Source organism: Bombina bombina, chromosome 4, assembly GCF_027579735.1.
Source record: "Bombina bombina isolate aBomBom1 chromosome 4, aBomBom1.pri, whole genome shotgun sequence".
In the NCBI taxonomy this organism is placed as follows: Eukaryota; Metazoa; Chordata; class Amphibia; order Anura; family Bombinatoridae; genus Bombina; species Bombina bombina.
The window spans coordinates 413,627,855-413,649,910 of record NC_069502.1 but is presented as its reverse complement, the minus strand read 5'-3'; the positions used below and the strand labels follow the sequence as shown (position 1 = coordinate 413,649,910).

At 38.0% G+C, this 22,056-nt stretch overlaps 1 protein-coding gene across 1 annotated transcript in view; it reads right to left on the bottom strand.

Moving 5' to 3' along the window:
- Positions 1–22,056, bottom strand: part of LOC128657504 (probable cation-transporting ATPase 13A4) — a 186,812-nt gene that overhangs the window by 48,741 nt on the left and 116,015 nt on the right. Inside the window, exons 16-19 of the mRNA XM_053711871.1 lie at positions 17,829–17,985; positions 16,815–16,932; positions 1,806–1,930; positions 1,333–1,496 (exon numbers count right to left, since the gene is read on the bottom strand). Coding sequence (XP_053567846.1) covers positions 1,333–1,496; positions 1,806–1,930; positions 16,815–16,932; positions 17,829–17,985 — 564 coding nt within the window. The remainder of the gene's footprint in view (positions 1–1,332; positions 1,497–1,805; positions 1,931–16,814; positions 16,933–17,828; positions 17,986–22,056) is intronic.

Below are 22,056 nucleotides of genomic sequence, written 5' to 3'. Positions count from 1 at the left end.
TTATTCAGCAAATGCTAAGTGCATTTCCTATTTTTTTTAACTTCCCCCCACAGTTTTACTTTTTCAAACTCCACAAGTTTTCTGCTCTAAGCAGAGCGTTCAGGCGCTGTTATTGTCAATTACTGACATCATGCTCCAGGAGGGGGGAGAGGGAGGGGGAAACTATAACGGAACGGAGTGAAGTTTGTGCAGATGATTTCTGCCTTTCATGACCTTTGATCCTGGTAATGTGAATCAATAAGGGCTGACAGCTTAGTGTTCATTTAGCAAGGATCGTTGGTATGCATTTTTTATCAGTGTGATCTTCTCCACAGGAGTATATTGTGTAAAAAAGGGGCAAACAACTTTCTCGGTTTCTTGCAATATAAGCACTTAGAATGTATCCCCTGCCCTCAGGGAGATAAGAGTGGAGACATTTTTCAAGCTTAAGTTACATTCTGCCAATTCTGAGCATGAGCAAATGTGACTCCCTGATAAAAGGGACATAATACTCATATGTTAAATCACTTGAAACTGATGCAGTATAACTGTAAAAAGCTGATAGGAAAATATCACCTGAACATCTCTATGTAAAAAAGGAAGATATTTTACCTCACAATTTCCTCAGCTCAGCAGAGTAAGTTCTGTGTAAAAAGTTATACTCAACTGCTGCTCAGCTGCAGGTAAAAAAAAATAAAAAATGAAGAAATGAACAGCAGCCAATCAGCATCAACAGTGCTGAGGTAATGAACTCTTTTACTGTGATCTCATGAGATTTCACTTAACTCTCATAAGATTTCATTGTAAACTTCCTTAAGCTGAATAGGGAAATAAGATGAGAGTGCACGTAAGCTCGCTGCTTCCGCTGTCCCGGGACAGACATATTGATTTGCTGCTTAGAAGTCCTTTACAATGGGATGTGGCTACTGAGAAACTTTTGAGGTGAAATATCTTTCTTTTTTACTTCGAGATGTTCAGGTGATATTTTCTAGTCAGCTTTTTACAGCTATATTGCATCACTTTCAAGTGCTTCAACATTTGGGTATTATGGCCCTTTTTCAAGTCTATTCACTTAATACAAAACCACCTCTGGAAGTTCTATGACATCATGCTGGATAAGCTTCATGTAGAGATCACAGTCTCCTTGTAGGGCTGTGACAGGAAATAATGGACACTGCACAAATAAAGTTTAAAAAAATAATAGCTTAAACTTAATTTAAAAAATTGAATAATACATATTGCAATGATTTATATTAAGTATAAGCCACTGCTTATCTTTTTATTGGAACAATGATACAGATATCCCTTTAGTATTAATTGTATTGTATAAATGAACACAAAGATCTAAAGTACCTGAAGTACTTCTATGTCATCCTCTGGATATTCCATAAGGTTCCAGGTAACAGATGCTGGAGACGAGCCTTCTGGTCCATTAGCTTCAACAAGGATTACTTGACTACCTTCTGGAATCATGCCACAGTTTTTTGCTACTGTAGTTGCTGTTTGAATATTGTCTCCTATAAAGCACACACACATTTTACACACAAAATCATGATCTGAGTGATGTAACAAAAAAAAACTTTTAACTGCCAAATAAACATGTTGTTTTAAATAAAATAGCAACTGATTGCACAAGTGTAAATAATAATTTAGGAAATATAAAAAAGGAGCAAATCTTAACTAACTGTTTCCAAAACAAATCTTAACCAACTGTTCAAAAACGTCCAATATTTATTATAAAAAAATACCTGGAAATTTTAATAGGGGTTTACTTGCTTTATTGTAGCTTTTTTTTGGAAAGTAAACAAATAAGTTAATTTTCCTACCAGTGATCATAACAGTTCTTATTTTGGCAGCATTCAGTTCTTCCAAGATTGGTTTTGTCTCTGGCTTCAGACGATTTTCCAATATCAGCAAACCAATAAAATCCAAGTCAGATTCAACTTCATCCCTTTAGAATATAAATACAAAGTGTGGTGCTTTGTTGTCATTATATACAGTATTTTGCTAAAATGTATAGTTCACGGGTGTCTAGAGGTCTTTTTAGTGAGGCCTGTTTACTAGGAGTGGGAATGGGCAGAAAACATATTACATTTTATTCACACTTAGATTATGACCCCATTTTTTGCTATACATTACATAAAATATAAGTTACTGTTAAAGGTACGTGAAACACAAAATTTGTCTTTCATGATTCGAGAATGCAATTTAAAAAAAGTTTCCAATTTACTTCTATTATCACATTTGCTTTGTTCTTTTGTTGTTGTTTGTTGAACAGATATCTAATTAGGTAGCGTGCACATGCCTGGAGCACTACGTGATAGGAAATAATGCTGCCATCTAGTACTCTTCCCTTGCTAATATATAAAATTGTTGCAAAACTGTTGCCATATAGTACTGCACACATGTATATATATAAAAGGGTTAAAATGTATATAACAAGGTATTTGACTAGGCTACAATGGCTATAATGTGTGTAAATATAATATAAATACATTTTTCTATGTGAATATATATATATATATATATATGTGTGTGTGTGTGTGCGTGTGTGTGTGCGTGTGTGTATATACTTGTGTATTTATGTGTTTACATGTGTAAATATGTAAATACAAACATATAAACATATGTATACACACACACACATATATATATATATATATATATATCCTATACTATAAAAGGTCAAGTGTGTTTGTCCGAAGCTGTCATGCGCAGTAGAGACAGCACGAGCACAAACACACCTGGCCTTACAGTCCCTAAGTCTCTGCAGTGCGAGCAGAAGTGGGCATGACTGAGCGTGACTGGGGGCATGGCCGAGCGTGAAAGGGGCGTGGCCGAGTCTAAGAGCCATGAAGGGGGCGGGGTCAGGCAGGCCGTGAAAGGCTGTGTAGTCTGAGAGCTCAAAACAGCTCAAAAGAGGGGAGAGAGGGGGTAGGGAAAAGATAAGAAAGGTGAGAGAGAGATCAAGAGGGGAGAGAGAGATCAAGAGGGGAGATAAAGAGAGCACAAGAGAGGGAGCAAAAGAGAGGGAGAGAGACAGCAAAAGAGAGAGGGAGGGAGGCAAAAGAAAGGGGACATAGAGATCAAAAGAGAGGGGGGAAGAGAAAGAGAGGGGGAGAGAGAGAGGGGAGGAGAGAGAGGAGGGAGGGAGAGAGAAAGGGGGGGAGGGGGAGAGAAAGAGGGGGGAGGGAGGGAGAGAAAGAGGGGGGGAGGGAGGGAGAGAAAGAGGGGAGAGGGAGGGAGAGAGGGGAGGGAGAGAGAGAGGGGATAGAGAGAGGGGAGGGAGAGAGAGAGGGGAGGGAGGGAGAGAGAGAGGGGGAGTGAGAGAGAGAGGGGAGGGGGAGTGAGAGAGAGAGGGGCGTGAGAGAGAGAGGGGAGGGGGAGTGATAGAGAGAGGGGAGGGGGAGGGAGAGAGAGAGGGGAGGAGGAGGGAGAGAGAGAGGGGAGGGGAGGGGGAGTGAGAGAGGGGAGGGAGGGAGAGAGAGAGAGGGGAGGGAGGGAGAGAGAGAAAGGGGAGGGAGGGAGAGAGAGAGGGGGAGGGAGAGAGAGAGGGGAGAGAGAGGGGGGGAGAGAGGGGGGAGATAGAGAGAGAGGGGAGAGAGAGAGAGAGAGAGAGAGAGGGGGGAGAGAGAGAGAGAGAGAGAGAGGGGAGAGAGAGAGAGAGAGAGAGAGAGAGAGAGAGAAAGAGAGGGGAAAGAGAGAGGGGGAGAGAGAGGTGAGAAAGAGAGAGGGGGGGGGAGAGAGAGGGTGGAGAGAGAGGGAGAGAGTGAGAGAGAGAGGGGAGAGAGACAGGGGAGAGAGAGAGCGCAAAAGAGAGGGGGGAGAGAGAGCGCAAAAGAGAGGGGTGAGAGGGAGTGCAAAAGAGAGGGGTGAGAGAGAGAACGCAAAAGTGAGGGGGAGAGAGAGCGCAAAAGAGAGGGGGAGAGAGAGAAAAAGAGGGGGGGAGAGAGAGCGCAAAAGAGGGGGGATAGAGAGAGCGCAAAAGAGGGGGGAGAGAGAGAGTGCAAAAGAGAGGGGGGAGAGAGAGCGCAAAAGAGTGGGGGAGAGAGAGAGCTCAAAAGAGAGGGGGAGAGAGAGAGCTCAAAAGAGAGGGGGAAAGAAAGCGCAAAAGAGAGGGGGAGAGAGAGCAAAAGAGAGGGGGAGAGAGAGCGCAAAAGAGGGGGGAGAGAAAGCGTAAAAGAGGGGGGAGAGAGAGCGCAAAAGAGGGGGGGGGGAGAGAGAGCTCAAAAGAGAGGGGGAGAGAAAGCGCAAAAGAGAGGAGGGAGAGAGAGAGAGCAAAAGAGAGGGGGAGGGAGAGAGCTCAAGGGGTGGGACCGCTGTACCCTGCAAAAAATCTTCACCATGTCTAGATGCCTTAATGCATTGAGTTGCAGCCATGTGATTGGCTGATTAGCAATTTGTGTTACCAAGCAATTGAACAGGTGTAACTTATAAAGTGTATATATACACACTTTGAAGCCCTTTCCACTCAAATACAATTAAACATGAAAAATCAATTTTAATGAATTTTAATATTTTTAAACATACAGTGAGGCCTCGGTTTACGAATTTAATTCGTTCTCCGGGTCGTTTCGTATTGCGAAAAATTCGTAAACCGAAACACGGTTTCCCATAGGAATGCATTGAAAATCAATTAATGCGTTCCGGAGGTCCGAAAAAATTCAAATAAAGTGTCCAAAAAATGCTCCAAAAGGCTCCAAAAGGCTTAACAACTTGCTGCAAATGGCTCCAATGTCTCCAAAAGGCTCCACAACTTGCTGCAAATGGCTCCAAAAGGCTTAACAACTTGCTGCAAATGACTCCAAAAGGCTCAACAACTTGCTGCAAAATGGCTCCAAAACCTCTCCAACACCTCCACACTGGTACCCAAACTTCATTAATTCAATCATACTTGAGTATGCAGGGGGCACAGGGGCCACTGGTTTCGTATTGCGAAAAATATTCGTAAACCGAGGGGGGCAAACCGGCATTTTGTTTCGTATTGCGAAAAAAATTCGTAAACCGAGTCAATTTTTCTTCAAATTTCGATTTCGTAAACCGAAATTTCGTATACCGAGTCGTGCGTAAACCGGGGCCTCACTGTATTTTACTGTTTGTTTTTTACTGTAAATATTTTACATTCTAATTTTCTTCACTTTGAAGAAACTGTATGTCTAAATAGATAAGTATATATATATATTTATATAAATATATAGGTATAGATATATATTTAAAAACATATATATATATATATATATATATACATACATACACAGTATGTATAACATTCTTCAAGAAGAACATATTCTCACTAAGGGGCCTATTTATTAAATGCCTGTCGGACATGATCCAATCAGCGGATCATGTCCGGCAGACATCGCTGAATGCGGAGAGCAATATGCTCTCTGCATTAAGCATTGCACCAGCAGCTCTTGTGAACTGCTGGTGCAATGCCGCCCCCTGCAGATCCGCTAGCAGGGCGTATCAATCAACCGTATTCAATCGGGTTGATTTCACGCGAGTTCTGTCTGCCTCCTCAGAGCTGGTGTTTCTGGCATGTCTGAAGGCTCACCAGAAACACGGCCCTTCAAGCTCCATACGGAACTTGATAAATGGACCCCCTAGTCATCATCTGCCAGGGTGCCAATGAGTTAACATACAGCTTGACTCTCGCTGGTTATTTAAACAGAGGTTTTAATCCATGTGACATTTCGGGGACACACTCCCCTTCCCAAAAACGTAACATGGATTAAAACCACTGTTTAAATTACCAGCAAGTGCCTCCTTTCATTCTGTATATATATATATATATATATATATATATATATATGTATATAAAACAGGTTTTAGGAATGAAGGGCACTCTCAGGATTTATGATAATTGCGTGTCAGCAAAGACTTTCTTTTATTGTTCTTAATAACAACATTTGTTATGGTCGACGTTTCGGCTTTCACATTCCTAAAACCTGTTTTGTATGCTTTTTGAGGCTTGCACCCAGGTTCTGGAAGATCTACCAAGGTTGGAGTGCTGGAACACCCGCTGTTTCAATTTTATATATATATATATATATATATATATATATATATACAGTACCTCACAAAAGTGAGTACACCCCTCACATTTTTGTAAATATTTTATAATATCTTTTCATTTGACAACACTGAAGAAATTACACTTTGCTACAATGTAAAGTAGTTAGTGTACAGCCTGTATAAGTATAAATGTGCTGTCCCCTCAAAATAACTCAACACACAGCCATTAATGTCTAAACCGTTGGTAAAAAAAATGAGTACACCCCTAAGTGGAAATGTCCAAATTGGGCCCAATTAGCCATTTTCCCTCCCTGGTGTCATGTGACTCGTTAGTGTTACAAGATCTTAGGTGTGAATGGGGAGAAGGCAGGGCCGGCCCAACCATGGGACCAAGTGGGTCCAACAGACCCAGACGGCACTTGACAGGGGGCGGCATTTTAGTGCATGAGTTAGTTATTTTGGGTACTAGGCAGACCACTCCTGTCCACTCCTGACTTTACACATTTATTACATCAACCCCCCTCCCCTTACTACTCTGGTGTCTGTTGTTTATCATAGATAGCAAGTCCTTAATCCAGCACGCAATGGCCCCATGCACGCCACTCCAGAGTTCCACTCCAAACTCTGAACAGTAGATAAACAAATCAAGGCAGAGTAGCAGCAAATAAAGGATTTATTGTTTAACACAACAACAAATGCAGCAACGTTTCGGTATTACTACCTTAGTCAAGTCTTGACTAAGGTAGTAATACCGAAACGTTGCTGCATTTGTTGTTGTGTTAAACAATAAATCCTTTATTTGCTGCTACTCTGCCTTGATTTGTTTATCATAGATAGTAAGTCACGGCTAGGTTGATCATTGAGGAGAGGAAGGGGTGGTGCTCTGGCAACTGAGTTTTATTATAGCAGATAGGGCACCACGCTTGTTTAGCCCCTCCCCTCCCTGTGAAAGACTCACATTTGTCTCTTGCAGCAGTAGCAAAAAAAAGGTAGGGTGCCTGGCTCTCACGCAAATATTTAGTGTGCACGATAATATTCAATTTATGCCTAAATTCTAAATGTGACACCTTTATATAAGGTAATTTTTATCTGGCAAACAAATATAATTAAATATAAGTGTGTGAATATGTCTAACATGGAGCTGTGTGTTATATCAACTGCTGTGTATGTGTGTATATATGAGTATGTATTTGTGTATCAGTGTGTATGTCTGTATCAGTGTTTTTGTGTGTATCAGTGTGTGTATGTGTGTATCAGTGTGTGTGTCTGTGTATCAGTGTGTGTCTGTGTGTACCATTGTGTGTATCAGTGTGTGTCTGTGTATCAGTGTGTCTGTGTATCAGTGTGTGTATCAGTGTGTATGTGTGTGTATATGAGTATATATGTGTGTATCAGTGTGTGTATCAGTGTGTGTGTCTGTATCAGTGTGTGTATGTGTGTATCAGTGTGTGTGTCTGTATCAGTGTGTGTATTAGTGTGTATGTGTGTGTATATGAGTATGTATGTGCGTATCAGTGTGTGTATCAGTGTGTATGTCTGTATCAGTGTTTATGTGTGTATCAGTGTGTATGTGTGTATCAGTGTGTGTGTCTGTGTGTGTTTGTGTATCAGTGTGTGTATCAGTGTGTATGTGTGTGTATATGAGTATGTATGAGTGTATCAGTGTGTGTATGTGTGTATCAGTGTGTGTGTCTGTATCAGTGTGTGTATGTGTGTATCAGTGTGTATCAGTGTGTGTGTCTGTATCAGTGTGTGTATCAGTGTGTATGTGTGTGTATATGAGTATGTATGTGTGTATCAGTGTGTGTATCAGTGTGTATGTCTGTATCAGTGTTTATGTGTGTATCAGTGTGTGTGTCTGTGTATCAGTGTGTGTATGTGTGTATCAGTGTGTGTATCAGCGTGTGTATCAGTGTGTATCAGTGTGCATGTGTGTGTATGAGTATGAATGTGTGTATCAGTGTGTGTATGTGTGTATCAGTGTGTATCAGTGTGTGTGTCTGTATCAGTGTGTGTATGTGTGTATCAGTGTGTATCAGTGTGTGTGTCTGTATCAGTGTGTGTATGTGTGTATCAGTGTGTATCAGTGTGTGTGTCTGTATCAGTGTGTGTATGTGTGTATCAGTGTGTATCAGTGTGTATGTGTGTGTATATGAGTATGTATGTGTGTATCAGTGTGTGTATCAGTGTGTATGTCTGTATCAGTGTTTATGTGTGTATCAGTGTGTGTATGTGTGTATATGAGTATGTATGTGCGTATCAGTGTGTGTATCAGTGTGTGTATGTGTGTATATGAGTATGTATGTGTGTATCAGTGTGTGTGTGTCTGTGTATCAGTGTGTGTATGTGTGTATGTGTGTGTATATGAGTATGTATGTGTGTATCAGTGTGTATATGTGTGTATCAGTGTGTATCAGTGTGTGTGTCTGTATCAGTGTGTGTATGTGTGTATCAGTGTGTATCAGTGTGTGTCTGTATCAGTGTGTGTATCAGTGTTTATGTGTGTGTATATGAGTATGTATGTGCGTATCAGTGTGTATGTCTGTATCAGTGTTTATGTGTGTATCAGTGTGTGTGTCTGTGTATCAGTGTGTGTATGTGTGTATCAGTGTGTGTATCAGTGTGTGTATCAGTGTGTATGTGTGTGTATGAGTATGAATGTGTGTATCAGTGTGTGTATGTGTGTATCAGTGTGTGTGTCTGTATCAGTGTGTGTATGTGTGTATCAGTGTCTATCAGTGTGTCTGTATCAGTGTGTATCAGTGTGTGTATCAGTGTATATGTGTGTGTATATGAGTATGTATGTGCGTATCAGTGTGTATGTCTGTATCAGTGTTTATGTGTGTATCAGTGTGTTTATCAGTGTGTATGTCTGTATCAGTATGTGTATCAGTGTGTATGTCTGTATCAGTGTGTATGTGTGTATCAGTGTATATCTGTATGTTTGAGTATGTGTGTGTATGAATATGTATATGTGTATCAGTGTTATCTGTGTGTTCATGAGTATATGTGTGTATATGAGTATGTATGTGTGTATCAGTGTGTTTATCAGTGTATATCTGTGTGTATGAGTATGTATATGTTTATCAGTGTGTATGTGTGTATCAGTGTATATATCTGTGTGTTTATGAGTATATATATATATATATATATATATATATATATATATATATATATATATATATATATTACAATTACACACACACAGAGGAGACAGTGAAATTTATCTCCTGTTTCCATTTTTTTTTATAAACACAATTTTCACCATGCCTATAACTTGAAAGTCCCTACTAAACTCTATTCTTGTCAGCTGGATCAATTAAATGGCATAAAGTATGCAGTAGCCATGTCTTTTGTTTAGGATTTCTGGTGTGGCAAGGTGCATGCAATGAGCATGTGTAGGGTGGCCATGGTTTTTGTTTGGAGTCTTTGGGCTAATACGAAATGCAATTTTATACTGCCCTGTCTTTTTATTTCCTATACATTTTGCTTCCTGTGTGTTTTTTCTTTGTTTTTTCTAATATTGAATAAAAATGTTTTGAAAGGGGCATATCTGTACCACTGGGTTATACATGTCCCCTAAGCCAATGGTTGCCAGTCCTCCTCTGTTTGCAGCAGCATAACCGTTTCATGCACAAAGACACAGAATCAATCAAGGGTGACATTCAAGGTGGGGCATAACTTCCTTCCCACTTATTGCACAATTGTGCATAAGCATTGGTTGCATTAGTAAGGGGGTGGCCAGGCTAGTGTGTTGATATATTAGTCAGAAATTTAACTATTGGGGGGGGCATCATTTCATTCTCGGACCCAGGCAGCACAATGTCTTGAGCCGGCCCTGGGAGCAGGTGTGTTAAATTTGGTGTTATCGCTCTCACACTCTCTCATACTGGTCACTGGAAGTTCAACATGGCACCTCATGGCAAAGAACTCTCTGAGGATCTGAAAAAAAGAATTGTTGCTCTACATAAAGATGGCCTAGGCTATAAGAAGATTACCAAGACCCTGAAACTGAGCTGCAGCACGGTGGGCAAGACCATACAGCGGTTTCACAGGACAGGTTCAACTCAGAACAGGCCTCGCCATGGTCAACCAAAGAAGTTGAGTGCACATGCTCAGCGTCATATCCAGAGGTTGTCTTTGGGAAATAAACGTATGAGTGCTGCCAGCATTGCTGCAGAGGTTGAAGGGGTGGGGGATCAGCCTGTCAGTGCTCAGACCATACACCACACACTGCATCAAATTGGTCTGCATGGCTGACTTCCCAGAAGGATGCCTCTTCTAAAGATGATGCACAAGAAAGCCCACAAACAGTTTGCTGAAGACATGCACACTAAGGACATGCATTACTGGAACCATGTCCTGTGGTCCGATAAGACCAAGATAAACTTATTTGGTTCAGATGCTGTGTAGCGGCAACCAGATGAGGAGTACAAAGACAAGTGTGTCTTGCCTATAGTCAAGCATGGTGGTGGGAGTGTCATGGTCTAGTCCTGCATTAGTACTGCCGGAACTGGGGAGCTACAGTTCATTGAGGGAACCATGAATGCCAACATGTACTGTGACATTCTGAAGCAGAGCATTATCCCCTCCCTTTGGAGACTGGGCTGCAGGGCAGTATTCCAACATGATAACGACCCCAAACATACCTCCAAGATGACCACTGCCTTGCTAAAGAAGCAGAGGGTAAAGGTGATGGACTGGCCAAGCATGTCTTCAGACCAACCCTATTGAGCATCTGTCGGGCATCCGCAAACGGGAGGTGGGGAGCGCAAAGTCTCTAACATCCACCAGCTCCGTGATGTCGTCATGGAGGAGTGGAAGAGGGCTCCAGTGGCAACCTGTGAAGCTCTGGTGAACTCCATGCCCAAGAGGGTTAAGGCAGTGCTGGAAAATAATGGTGGCCACACAAAATATTGACACTTTGGGCCCAATTTAGACATTTCCACTTAGGGGTGTACTCACTTTTGTTGCCAACGGTTAAGACATTAATGGCTGTGCCTTGAGTTATTGTGAGGGACAGCAAATTGCCATTGTTATACAGGCTGGAAACTCATTACTTTACATTGTAGCAAAGTGTCATTTCTTCAGTGTTTTCACATGTAAAGAAATAATAAAATATTTGCAAAAATGTGAGGGGTGTACTCACTTTTGTGAGATACTGTATATATATATATATATATATATATATATATATATTACACAACGTGGGAGTGCTCAGTCATCCGCTCTGTGTGTGGCGCTTCACGTAACGACACACCCCTCTTGGGACTCCGACTAGCGTCACGATGACATAGCCCAAAGCTGTCAGCTACGCCGGTGCAAATAGCAGGAAACAATCCACCACTGCTTCCAAACATCAAACAGCAACAACATCCAATGCACTCGGCATACGGCATACGGCAAATGTAAAAATTATGAATCCACACCAAGTTGATGCAAAAGAAAGTCTGTATTTATATATAAGGCAGATTTAACATTACAGACAGGCTATTATAGGTTGGTTATACGCGTTTCATATATAATACATACTTCCTCAGTGACCACCATAACCTATTACCCATAAATCTGTGCTTTTTAAAGGTGCAGAAAAAACACACCCATTTCTGTTAATCCAATCAAATAATTTGTTAAGCACAGGTTATGTTAATAGTAGAACATGTGTAAGGTGACTGCAATTTAAAGAAACATACAATAGTAACAAACAATTGCTTGCCAAAGATATAAACATAAACATATAACATGGGATGGCTATATTTTTATCTCAATGTGTTATTCCTTCATATAATATCACACAATATCACATAACAAAAAAATTAAATAAAAAGAATTCTTTATATTACACATGATATATATAAAAAACAAAAAAACAAAAACTCATTAGATATCAACAAACAGTTTGACATCCCATTCCGAATTTAATCCTGCTGGCAGACGGGTATCCAACTGAAAGATCCAAAAGACCTCTCTTTTACTAAGAGTGTTGCCTCTATTATCTCCTCTTGGATGTCTAGTAATTTGTTGGATACCCTGAAATGTCAGCAGAGAACTATCAGAGTTGTGCTCTCTTCTGAAGTGCAGGGAGACAGGAGTGGTAGACTCAGGGTCTTCAATTGAACGTAAATGTTCCAAAAACCTATCCTTTAAGGCCCGTGTAGTCTGACCCACATACTGCCTGTAGCACCCCCTGCAGGTCAGAAGATATATCACATAACATGAATTACATGTTATGTGTTCCTGTATCTTAAATGTCTTTTCATTTACAGTGGATACAAAACTGGTACCAAAAGAAGCATAAGAGCAGGACTTGCACCTTCTGCTGCCACACTTAAAGAAACCTGGTTTAATTGATAACCAATTCTGGCTAGTAATTTTTGGCAACATTGAGGGTGACAAAATATCCTTCAATGTTCTAGCTTTACGTGATACAAATAGAACTCCTTCTTTGACAATGTCACACAGCTTATCATCTGTCTCCGAGATAGGCAAAGCTTTACGTACTATATTACAAATTTGGCCGTATTCCTCACTATACGTAGTAATAAACTTCAATTTGCTAAAGTTTGGATTTCTTTCAAACTTCTTCTTTTGTAATAAATTTACCCTATCAGTACTATCTACCTCTCTCTTAGTACGTTCTAGTGTCTCTCTAGAATATCCTCTGTGAATAAGTCTATCTGTCAAAGGAAAGTAGAAATTGCATTGAAGAAATTACATTCTAATATATCCACTGGTGATCATAGGAAGGATAATTTATCTCAAGAACAGTATATGTCCATCAAAGAATTAGAAAGAAATAAAGAATTGGTGATTCGAAATTCGGATAAAGGGGGAAAGGTAGTGGTCCTCAATCGAGAGGATTATATCAAAGAGGCACATAGGCAATTGTTGGATGTATCAGTCTATGAGAAACTTAAGTTTAATCCTGTATTTTTTTATCAGACTGAACTTAAAATTATTCTTAATGAGGCTGTACTTGAAGGTTTGATTACAGAAGCAAACTTTGAGTTTTTGTATACTGAGCATCCTGTCACAGCCATTTTTCACTTCCTTCCTAAAGTTCACAAGGACAGACAAAATCCCCCAGGGGGACCAATCGTGGCTGGGATTGGCTCATTGAATGAGCCTCTCTCAGAGTTAATTGATAGTTATTTGCAGCCACTTGTTCTGAATCTGATGAGTTACATTAAAGATACTACTGATCTAGTGAAAAGTTTAGAGAAAATTGTATGGCTTGAAGGATATGTATTTATGACCATTGATGTGGTTTCATTGTACACGTGCATCCCTCATGAGCAGGGCATTAAGGCCATAGAGTATTTTCTCAATTCATACTCTGATTATGATGAAGCATTGAAAAGGTTTATTATCAAATCTATAGACTATCTACTGAAACATAACTTCTTTATGTTTGAGGGGAGTTTCTATCTCCAGAGGCGTGGGACAGCTATGGGGCGAAATTTGGCCCCTCCTATGCCAACCTGTATAGGGGTTGGTGGGAGCTGTCCCATGTCTATGGAGATGGGAACCCCTTCAGAGAGTATATTCATTATTACAGTCATTTTATCGACGACATTTTGCTAATTTGGAAGGGCCCTGAGGGCCTTATTGAGAAATTTTCAACATACATACAAGATAACTCTATGAATTTGAAATTTACTTTGGAATTCAGCAGAAATTCTATGCCATTCTTGGATATTAGATTATTGTCTAATATTACAAATTCTTCTATAAATGTTGAATTATTTTGCAAGGAAATTGCAGGCAATACAATTTTAAATGCACGGTCATGTCATCCTAAGCATACAATTCGTTCAATTCCTAAAAGTCAGTATATCAGGATTAAGCGGAATTGCACTAATGAACAGAGTTATCAGCAACACTCTAAAGATTTGACGGATAGACTTATTCACAGAGGATATTCTAGAGAGACACTAGAACGTACTAAGAGAGAGGTAGATAGTACTGATAGGGTAAATTTATTACAAAAGAAGAAGTTTGAAAGAAATCCAAACTTTAGCAAATTGAAGTTTATTACTACGTATAGTGAGGAATACGGACAAATTTGTAATATAGTACGTAAAGCTTTGCCTATCTTGGAGACAGATGATAAGCTGTGTGACATTGTCAAAGAAGGAGTTCTATTTGTATCACGTAAAGCTAGAACATTGAAGAATATTTTGTCACCCTCAATGTTGCCAGAAATTACTAGCCAGAATTGGTTATCAATTAAACCAGGTTTCTTTAAGTGTGGCAGCAGAAGGTGCAAGTCCTGCTCTTATGCTTCTTTTGGTACCAGTTTTGTATCCACTGTAAATGAAAAGACATTTAAGATACAGGAACACATAACATGTAATTCATGTTATGTGATATATCTTCTGACCTGCAGGGGGTGCTACAGGCAGTATGTGGGTCAGACTACACGGGCCTTAAAGGATAGGTTTTTGAAACATTTACGTTCAATTGAAGACCCTGAGTTTACCACTCCTGTCTCCCTGCACTTCAGAAGAGAGCACAACTCTGATAGTTCTCTGCTGACATTTCAGGGTATCCAACAAATTGCTAGACATCCAAGAGGAGGTAATAGAGGCAACACTCTTAGTAAAAGAGAGGTCTTTTGGATCTTTCAGTTGGATACCCGTCTGCCAGCAGGATTAAATTCGGAATGTGATGTCAAACTGTTTGTTGATATCTAATGAGTTTTTGTTTTTTTATTTTTTATATATATCATGTGTAATATAAAGAATTCTTTTTATTTTATTTTTTTGTTATGTGATATTGTGTGATATTATATGAAGGAATAACACATTGAGATAAAAATATAGCCATCCCATGTTATATGTTTATGTTTATATCTTTGGCAAGCAATTGTTTGTTACTATTGTATGTTTCTTTAAATTGCAGTCACCTTACACATGTTCTACTATTAACATAACCTGTGCTTAACAAATTATTTGATTGGATTAACAGAAATGGGTGTGTTTTTTCTGCACCTTTAAAAAGCACAGATTTATGGGTAATAGGTTATGGTGGTCATTGAGGAAGTATGTATTATATATGAAACGCGTATGACCAACCTATAATAGCCTGTCTGTAATGCTAAATCTGCCTTATATCTAAATACAGACTTTCTTTTGCATCAACTTGGTGTGGATTCATCATTTTTACATTTGCCGTATGCCGAGTGCATTGGATGTTGTTGCTATATATATATATATATATATATATATATATATATATATATATATATATCTTGCTAATAGTTGCACTCCTACAATGTAATCCCCCTGGGATGCTCAGGTAATACACAATTCAATGTCCAATGTACAATTACCAGCCCAGCACTCTCATAATTCAATTTTTTATTAATCCCTTTGTTTCGGAGACAAAGCTTCCCCTTCTTCAGACAAACAAACAGTGTACAAGATGTGCTAAATATACAGAAAAATCATGTGTTTATTGCCTATTTACAATACAATGTGGCAGTATGCAAAAACCTTTAGCTTACTAAGACCATGTGCAAAGCAATGTGTGCAAAACGAATCATATTATTTCTTCTATGTGTTATGAGATATACGTTTTAAAAACTGGATGTGATCTGGATTGAAACTGGAAGTGCTACGGATCTTATTATTGTATATTTCTGTGTGAACTTCACACAAGATGTGTCATACATCATTCCGGTCACTCTTATTGTCCCTCCACAGATATTGTTTCTAGATTTTATAATATGAGTAGTATTATACTGATTAATAAATTGCACATATTTTCTGTGATGTATTAGACCTAGGTGCATAGCTGTTGTAATATTTATCTGTTTTATAGGACTTTGTATGGGCAGTATAAAAAAATAAATGTCACGTGTTAAACTGTGCTAATGTATGTGTTATCTATTGCAATCCGTATATACAATATACCAAATGAATACCTATTACCTCTGTTTAGAAAATATAAAAGAAAAACTAAAAAAGAAAAAAAGGACATTTGTCAAAACAATGCTTGTAAGGTTAACAAGTAACTAACAAAGCAGAATAGTAGGATATTTTACATTCCAATGTTCTTCACATATAATTGTTCTTTTTTTATATATATATATATATATATATATATATATATATATATATATATATATATACAGTATATATATATATATATATATATATATATATATATGAACATTCTCTTCTATGTGAATAACATTGAAATGTAAAATATGCATAACTACCTTTGGGTTTAGCACAGTTGGCATAACACGGTGACGGGTTAGTGCGTGAGCGATAAGGGTTAGGTTTTTTTTTAAAACAGCACGCTCCATTGAAGTATATGGGGAGAAGAAGTTAGTGCATTCACAATATCTAAAGTATTTTTTTACTTTCAACTCTTATTACATGTGCTAACCCACTGCGTTAAAAACTTACTTTGAGCACAATTACCACGCGAGTTAAGAAATTGTAATCTGGCCATTGGTCTGGTGAGGTCAGTTAAGCCCACCTGTCCACATAAATTTAAGAAGTCAAAAATTAAAATGAATATGGCTTACAGAGATGTGTTTAGCCAACCATAAAGCCTAGCTTATCTAAATAGCATGTTGCATATACCAAGGATTAATAGGTTGTAAGGCCTTACTGTAACCAAAATGATGGGCTTGACCAAGCTGCATATGTTAGCATCATTTATTATCTGTACTAACTTGCCATTGCATTATTCAGGATTGTTATTGTAAAACAGATTTGTTTCACAATTAACCAGTGATATAAGTTATTCTGGGATACATTTGGAATCAAGGAAACTTAGTGCTTAGAAGTAATTCAAAAGTTTACCTTTCTATGCTTTCCAGGTCATCACGATTTCCATTTTGGAGGATTTTGTATGCCACTCCAATAACTCGTAAACCCTGAAATGTGTATTGTTCGAGAACATCTACAAACTCACTAGGAACTGGGGATTAAAGCAAACATTAAACTACATTACTTTTTTGTCACATTTAAATTATTCTAAAAAATATGTTGAAGAAATTTTAAATCAATGTCAAGGGTAGGGATGGGCGAATGTGTAAATTTTCGAATTTCGAATGTAGAACGAATGTTATTGCCGAAATTCGAATTCTAAATTCGAATGTCGATAAGAACGAATATTCTTAAAAATTCGAAAATCGAATGTTATTTACAGTTTTCGAATGTCACTTTAGAATTCGAATGTTTATAATTATATCGAATGTCCACATTCAAAATTTCGAATTTAACATTCTATTTAACAAATACTATTCAGAAGTTCAATAGTTCATGGGGTAGGGTGTGTAATTTAGTAAATTGATACATAATATATTCAAATATATCATTTTGAATGTTTCCATATAGAATATTGCATAATTCGAATATTACATTCAAAGAAAGCATTACAAATACTATTACAAACATAAATTCGAATTTTTTCGAATTCGAATATAAATTCGAATTTTTCGAATTCGAATATTGCATAATTCGAATATTACATTTAAAAGCATTAGAAATACTATTACAATCTAAATTCGAATTTTTTGAATTCGAATATTGCATAATTCAAATATTACATTTATAGGAAAAGCATTAGAAATGCTATTACAATCTAAATTAGAATTTTTCGAATTCGAATATTGCATAATTAGAATATTACATTTAAAGAAAAAGCATTAGAAATACTATTACAATCTAAATATTTTCGAATGTAATCGTAAAATTCAAAACCGAACATTCGAAAATCGAATGTTAGAATGTTATGTAAACTTTCGAAATTTGATTCGAACGAACGAATGTGTTAAAATTCGTGCCATCCCTAGTCAAGGGGTGTTAAGGTACCTGTTTCTGGTTTGCAAAAACTTGCTACCATCTCTGGGGCTCCCTTCATGTAAACAACCAACTCATCCTCTCCAATCACCTCTGTGATAACCGACATCCTCTGCAAGGCTGAGGAAAATGGATATTGGAACAAAACATTGATTCCCTCCATTGATTTCTATAAAGTGAAATTTGATTACAAATGCATGTTAATAATAACAAAAATAAATATTGTCAGAATGGTAGGCAGTAATCAGTCTTTCATTTCCAGTTCTCAAGTACCCCTAACAGACCAGATTTTCATGATATTTTAACCAAATCACAGGTGGAATAATCAGCTGATCAATATCCTGCTCTCATTCATCAGCTGATTATTTCACCTGTGTTCAAGTTAAGATATCATAAAAAGCTGGCCTGTTAGGGATAGCTTAGGACTGTAGTTAAGAAATAAATTTAAAAGGACATTCTAAACTATTTCCCCCTTTAATATGTTCCAATTGTCCTTTTAACCTGTTGTAGTGTATGTAAATGTTTGCAAACAACTATTTTGCCTTTATTTTGTTATTTAAAACAGCTGGTTTTGAGTGTACAATCGCCTACACTGAAAATATGAATAAAAAACATATTCTCTCTTTAGCACTAGAACTAAATAATCTCACAATGCTAGGTAGTAGATATAAAGATTTTTGTATTTTGAATGACTGGTTATGCTCATCCGCCCCCAACCATAATTAGTATTTCTATAACATAGCTGGGCTGTGTGTTTAGAGATAGATAACATTAGCTGGTCTCCTAATTTGTATGAGTATGTCCTTGAGGTCGTGGTTTTAATGAGCATTTAATGAGTATTAAAATACAAAAATAAACATAAATCAATAATTCCCCATACATTGTGTACTCTGCATTAGGCATAACAAGTCATTGGGAGCGCATTATTGGGAAACAAATTTTGTATTACAGAGTCTATATATGGGCTTAATGATCTAAAGCTCTGCTCTCAGGTAAGATAATCTAAAATGATCCTCCAGCACTGCAAGATCCTTAGTTACATTTTTAAAAGGTAGATTTTGCTATACTTCTCCAAGAGGCATTCCCTGAATTTCTGTATGTGAAGGAGAGGCAAGCCCAGTGCAAAATAGCACTGCATGACATGGCATTACTGCTGCATTTACACTTTGCTGTTTGTATTTTATATTACTTTGCACTTTAGATGAAGTTTTATTACATTTAACCGCTGCTCTATTTTGTATTTTATTTTGTGTACAGCAGTGTATTTAGGATTGTCATTTTACAAATTCTGATTATGCTTTCACAGTTTCTCTGTTATTTTAACAAATTAGGATTATAATTTTGTATATATATATATATATATGTACCAATATAGAATAGAGGTCACTCATAGGTCTTGATTTAATTTCAACTGATTTTATTATCAATAAAGTTTCACAAAAGTCAACGTTTCAGCTCCACAGTGAGCCTTTTTCAAGACAATTTAAGGACCCAATCTAAAGTGTGTAACAAAACTCTCATATAGCGCTGTGCTAAATTGCACTGGGCTTGTCTCTCCTTCAGATACAGAAATGAAAGAGATCTTGCAGTGCTGGAGAGTTTCCACTCTTTTTCTTTGAGCATGTAATGAGTTCAACCCCTGTGATGTCTGCACTGCAATTTCACTCCATTCAGGAAAATCTTTGATTATCAGGTCCCAGGTCTCTAAGTTTTCCTATGAGTTTATTTACAGGGGAACCTTCCACAAAAGACTGTACCACTGACAAGCTCAAGAAAATAAATACTTAAACTCTGGCCTATTATAATTATCTTGGGGTTGGAGACTAATCACAAAATGAATCCCCATTGCCTAGCAGCAATATGGCTAACTATGAATAAAATATTTATTTTATTATTTTATTTTGACTCTTATTTTGAGGATAAAAAATCATTACGGGGGGGGGGCGGAGCCTGGAGCTGAACGAAGATGGTGGCGTTATCTCCCAGCTCCATGTTACACTGCAGGCTAAAGTGGTGAAAATAAAGGCATTGAGTTGGAACTGACTCAGAGTGGAGCTGACTAGTTAGACGTAACATCGGTCAGGAATTAGAACCGGATTCCACCTCTTGAAGTGAGTATTAACTGTGGCAATCACAGCCACTACACAGAGCCGATCGCCATATTTGGAATGTGGCGCAGATAAGTCTAAGAGAAACAAGAGCTGCATTAGCGGCGCTCCCGAGTTCTAAGGAAGTGTCAGAGGGCGGGAATAGACGGCTGGCAATGCACATCATTGCCGTTGTAGCAGAGAGTAAATCACTTTTGGCCTGTTGCACGCTGATTTTAGCAGCCATATTTCACACTGTGCTGGGAACCAAATTGAATGTTATCAAACAACTCTCACACAAACAAAGGAGATGTTGTAAAAAGGGGAAACTGGATTAACATGGGACAAACTCTTGCAGCTTAACCCTCCACAGACCTATAATAGGGGTATTGATGAAACTACCCAACAAAGGTTTAAATCACCTAAGCAATATCTACTAATAACTGCTCCATTAAAATGTTTTATAATCTTACAAGTGAAACTCTGCAAGTGTTTCATCTCTCACAATGGTGTATACACAGACAGCAACCACAAGCATATATCTGATAATTGCAACATGGCCACAACTGATATCAGAAGGAGACAGTTCTTAGACATCTGGACCATTACTTTGCCGATTTTAAATTAAGTCTTTCCCTGATCTCCCTACTTATCACTGAGAATCTGTTGACACCTGACATAAGAAGCAGGGAACAACTGATCCAAATTTCTCAACAGGCAGATTCTCAGAGGAGCCAAGACCCCACACAAGAGACGGTCCCTACAAGCAGTAAGGAACCACAAATATCACAGCCCTCGAGAGAGCCCCCGGCAGTGTACACTAAGGGTCATGGAATTATGTTGCCTAGACCCTCACCTTCGATGACAACAGCCGAGCCAATGATTGGGGTTGTGGAAACACAGGGACGGTGCTCTCTGAGAGAGATGTGGCAATTCCTTAGGAAAGCAACAAGTAATCAGTTGGGGAGATTTAAAGGTATGAATAGTCGATTGCAACAGGCTAAGAGGTCTAAGACTTTTCCACTCTGGAAACCGGTATGCCCAAAAAAGATTGTGACTCGCACCCTTAAGCTAGCAAGCTTGTTAGCTCAACATGAGCTTCTGAGGGAGATTTCCCAACTCTGAAGCCATCAGAGAGCACCACCTTTTTGAGAATTAAGTTCTATAAGGCAGGGGTTGGCTAACTCTATACCATCAATTACCCAATTTCACGACTACTTAGTCTAAGAAACTGGAATTGGACTAAACACTGTTTTGTTTTTAGTCAATTGTATTCCTCAGTTTAGTGTTATCTCTCACTATTTTTACTTCACTTTTTGTGGGGAAAAATATTTCAAACTTATAATACTATTACTAGGAGCTAATATACGTTTATTTTTGTTGATACCTATATCCAGAGATAATATGATCACTAATATGAGAGGCCAGTAGTATGACAACTGTATGTTCTAAATTTTATCTGGCACTCTTCGCTTGCATATGTTTTGATGAAAATGTATTATGACTTTTAGTTGTTATGTTACTAATTAACCCACTTGCCTCAATTTTCTCAGACTGGATAGCTTAATGAGTGTTCTTTATGGCAATGTGGGGATCATCGTTCTTTTTATATTACATAAAACTGAGGTTCCATTATATCCTGTCTGAACTCTTTTCTGACATATTAGTCAAGCATGCCCTGAAATTTAATTTATATTTATGTATTTAACATTGTAGATCTCTTTATTTTCACTCAGACAATTAAAATACAAGACATAGCTATATACTTTATAGTTATAGCTCCTCCATTCCTCTAGCAACATACCTCTTATTATATTGAGAACAATTACTTGTTTATATTGTTCTACAGAAGCACAGAATTGATGCCTAAAGCAGTAACCTATCTGCTTCTTTGTTTTGTTTATGTGATAACAATATTTATCTTATTTCTATGTTATTATTGTCTATGGACGACTCCATTATGTTACATTTCTCACAACTTAAAAAAAAATTATTATAAAAAAAAAAAAATAATAATTACAGGACAAGAATAAATTATTAATTTGACTGGAAAAGAACAAATCAAGTTTACTCTATGACCATTAACCAGCTGTTTGTATTTGAATACTTATATACTCCTGTGTTCAAAACAAAATTCCATAAATGTTAAACCC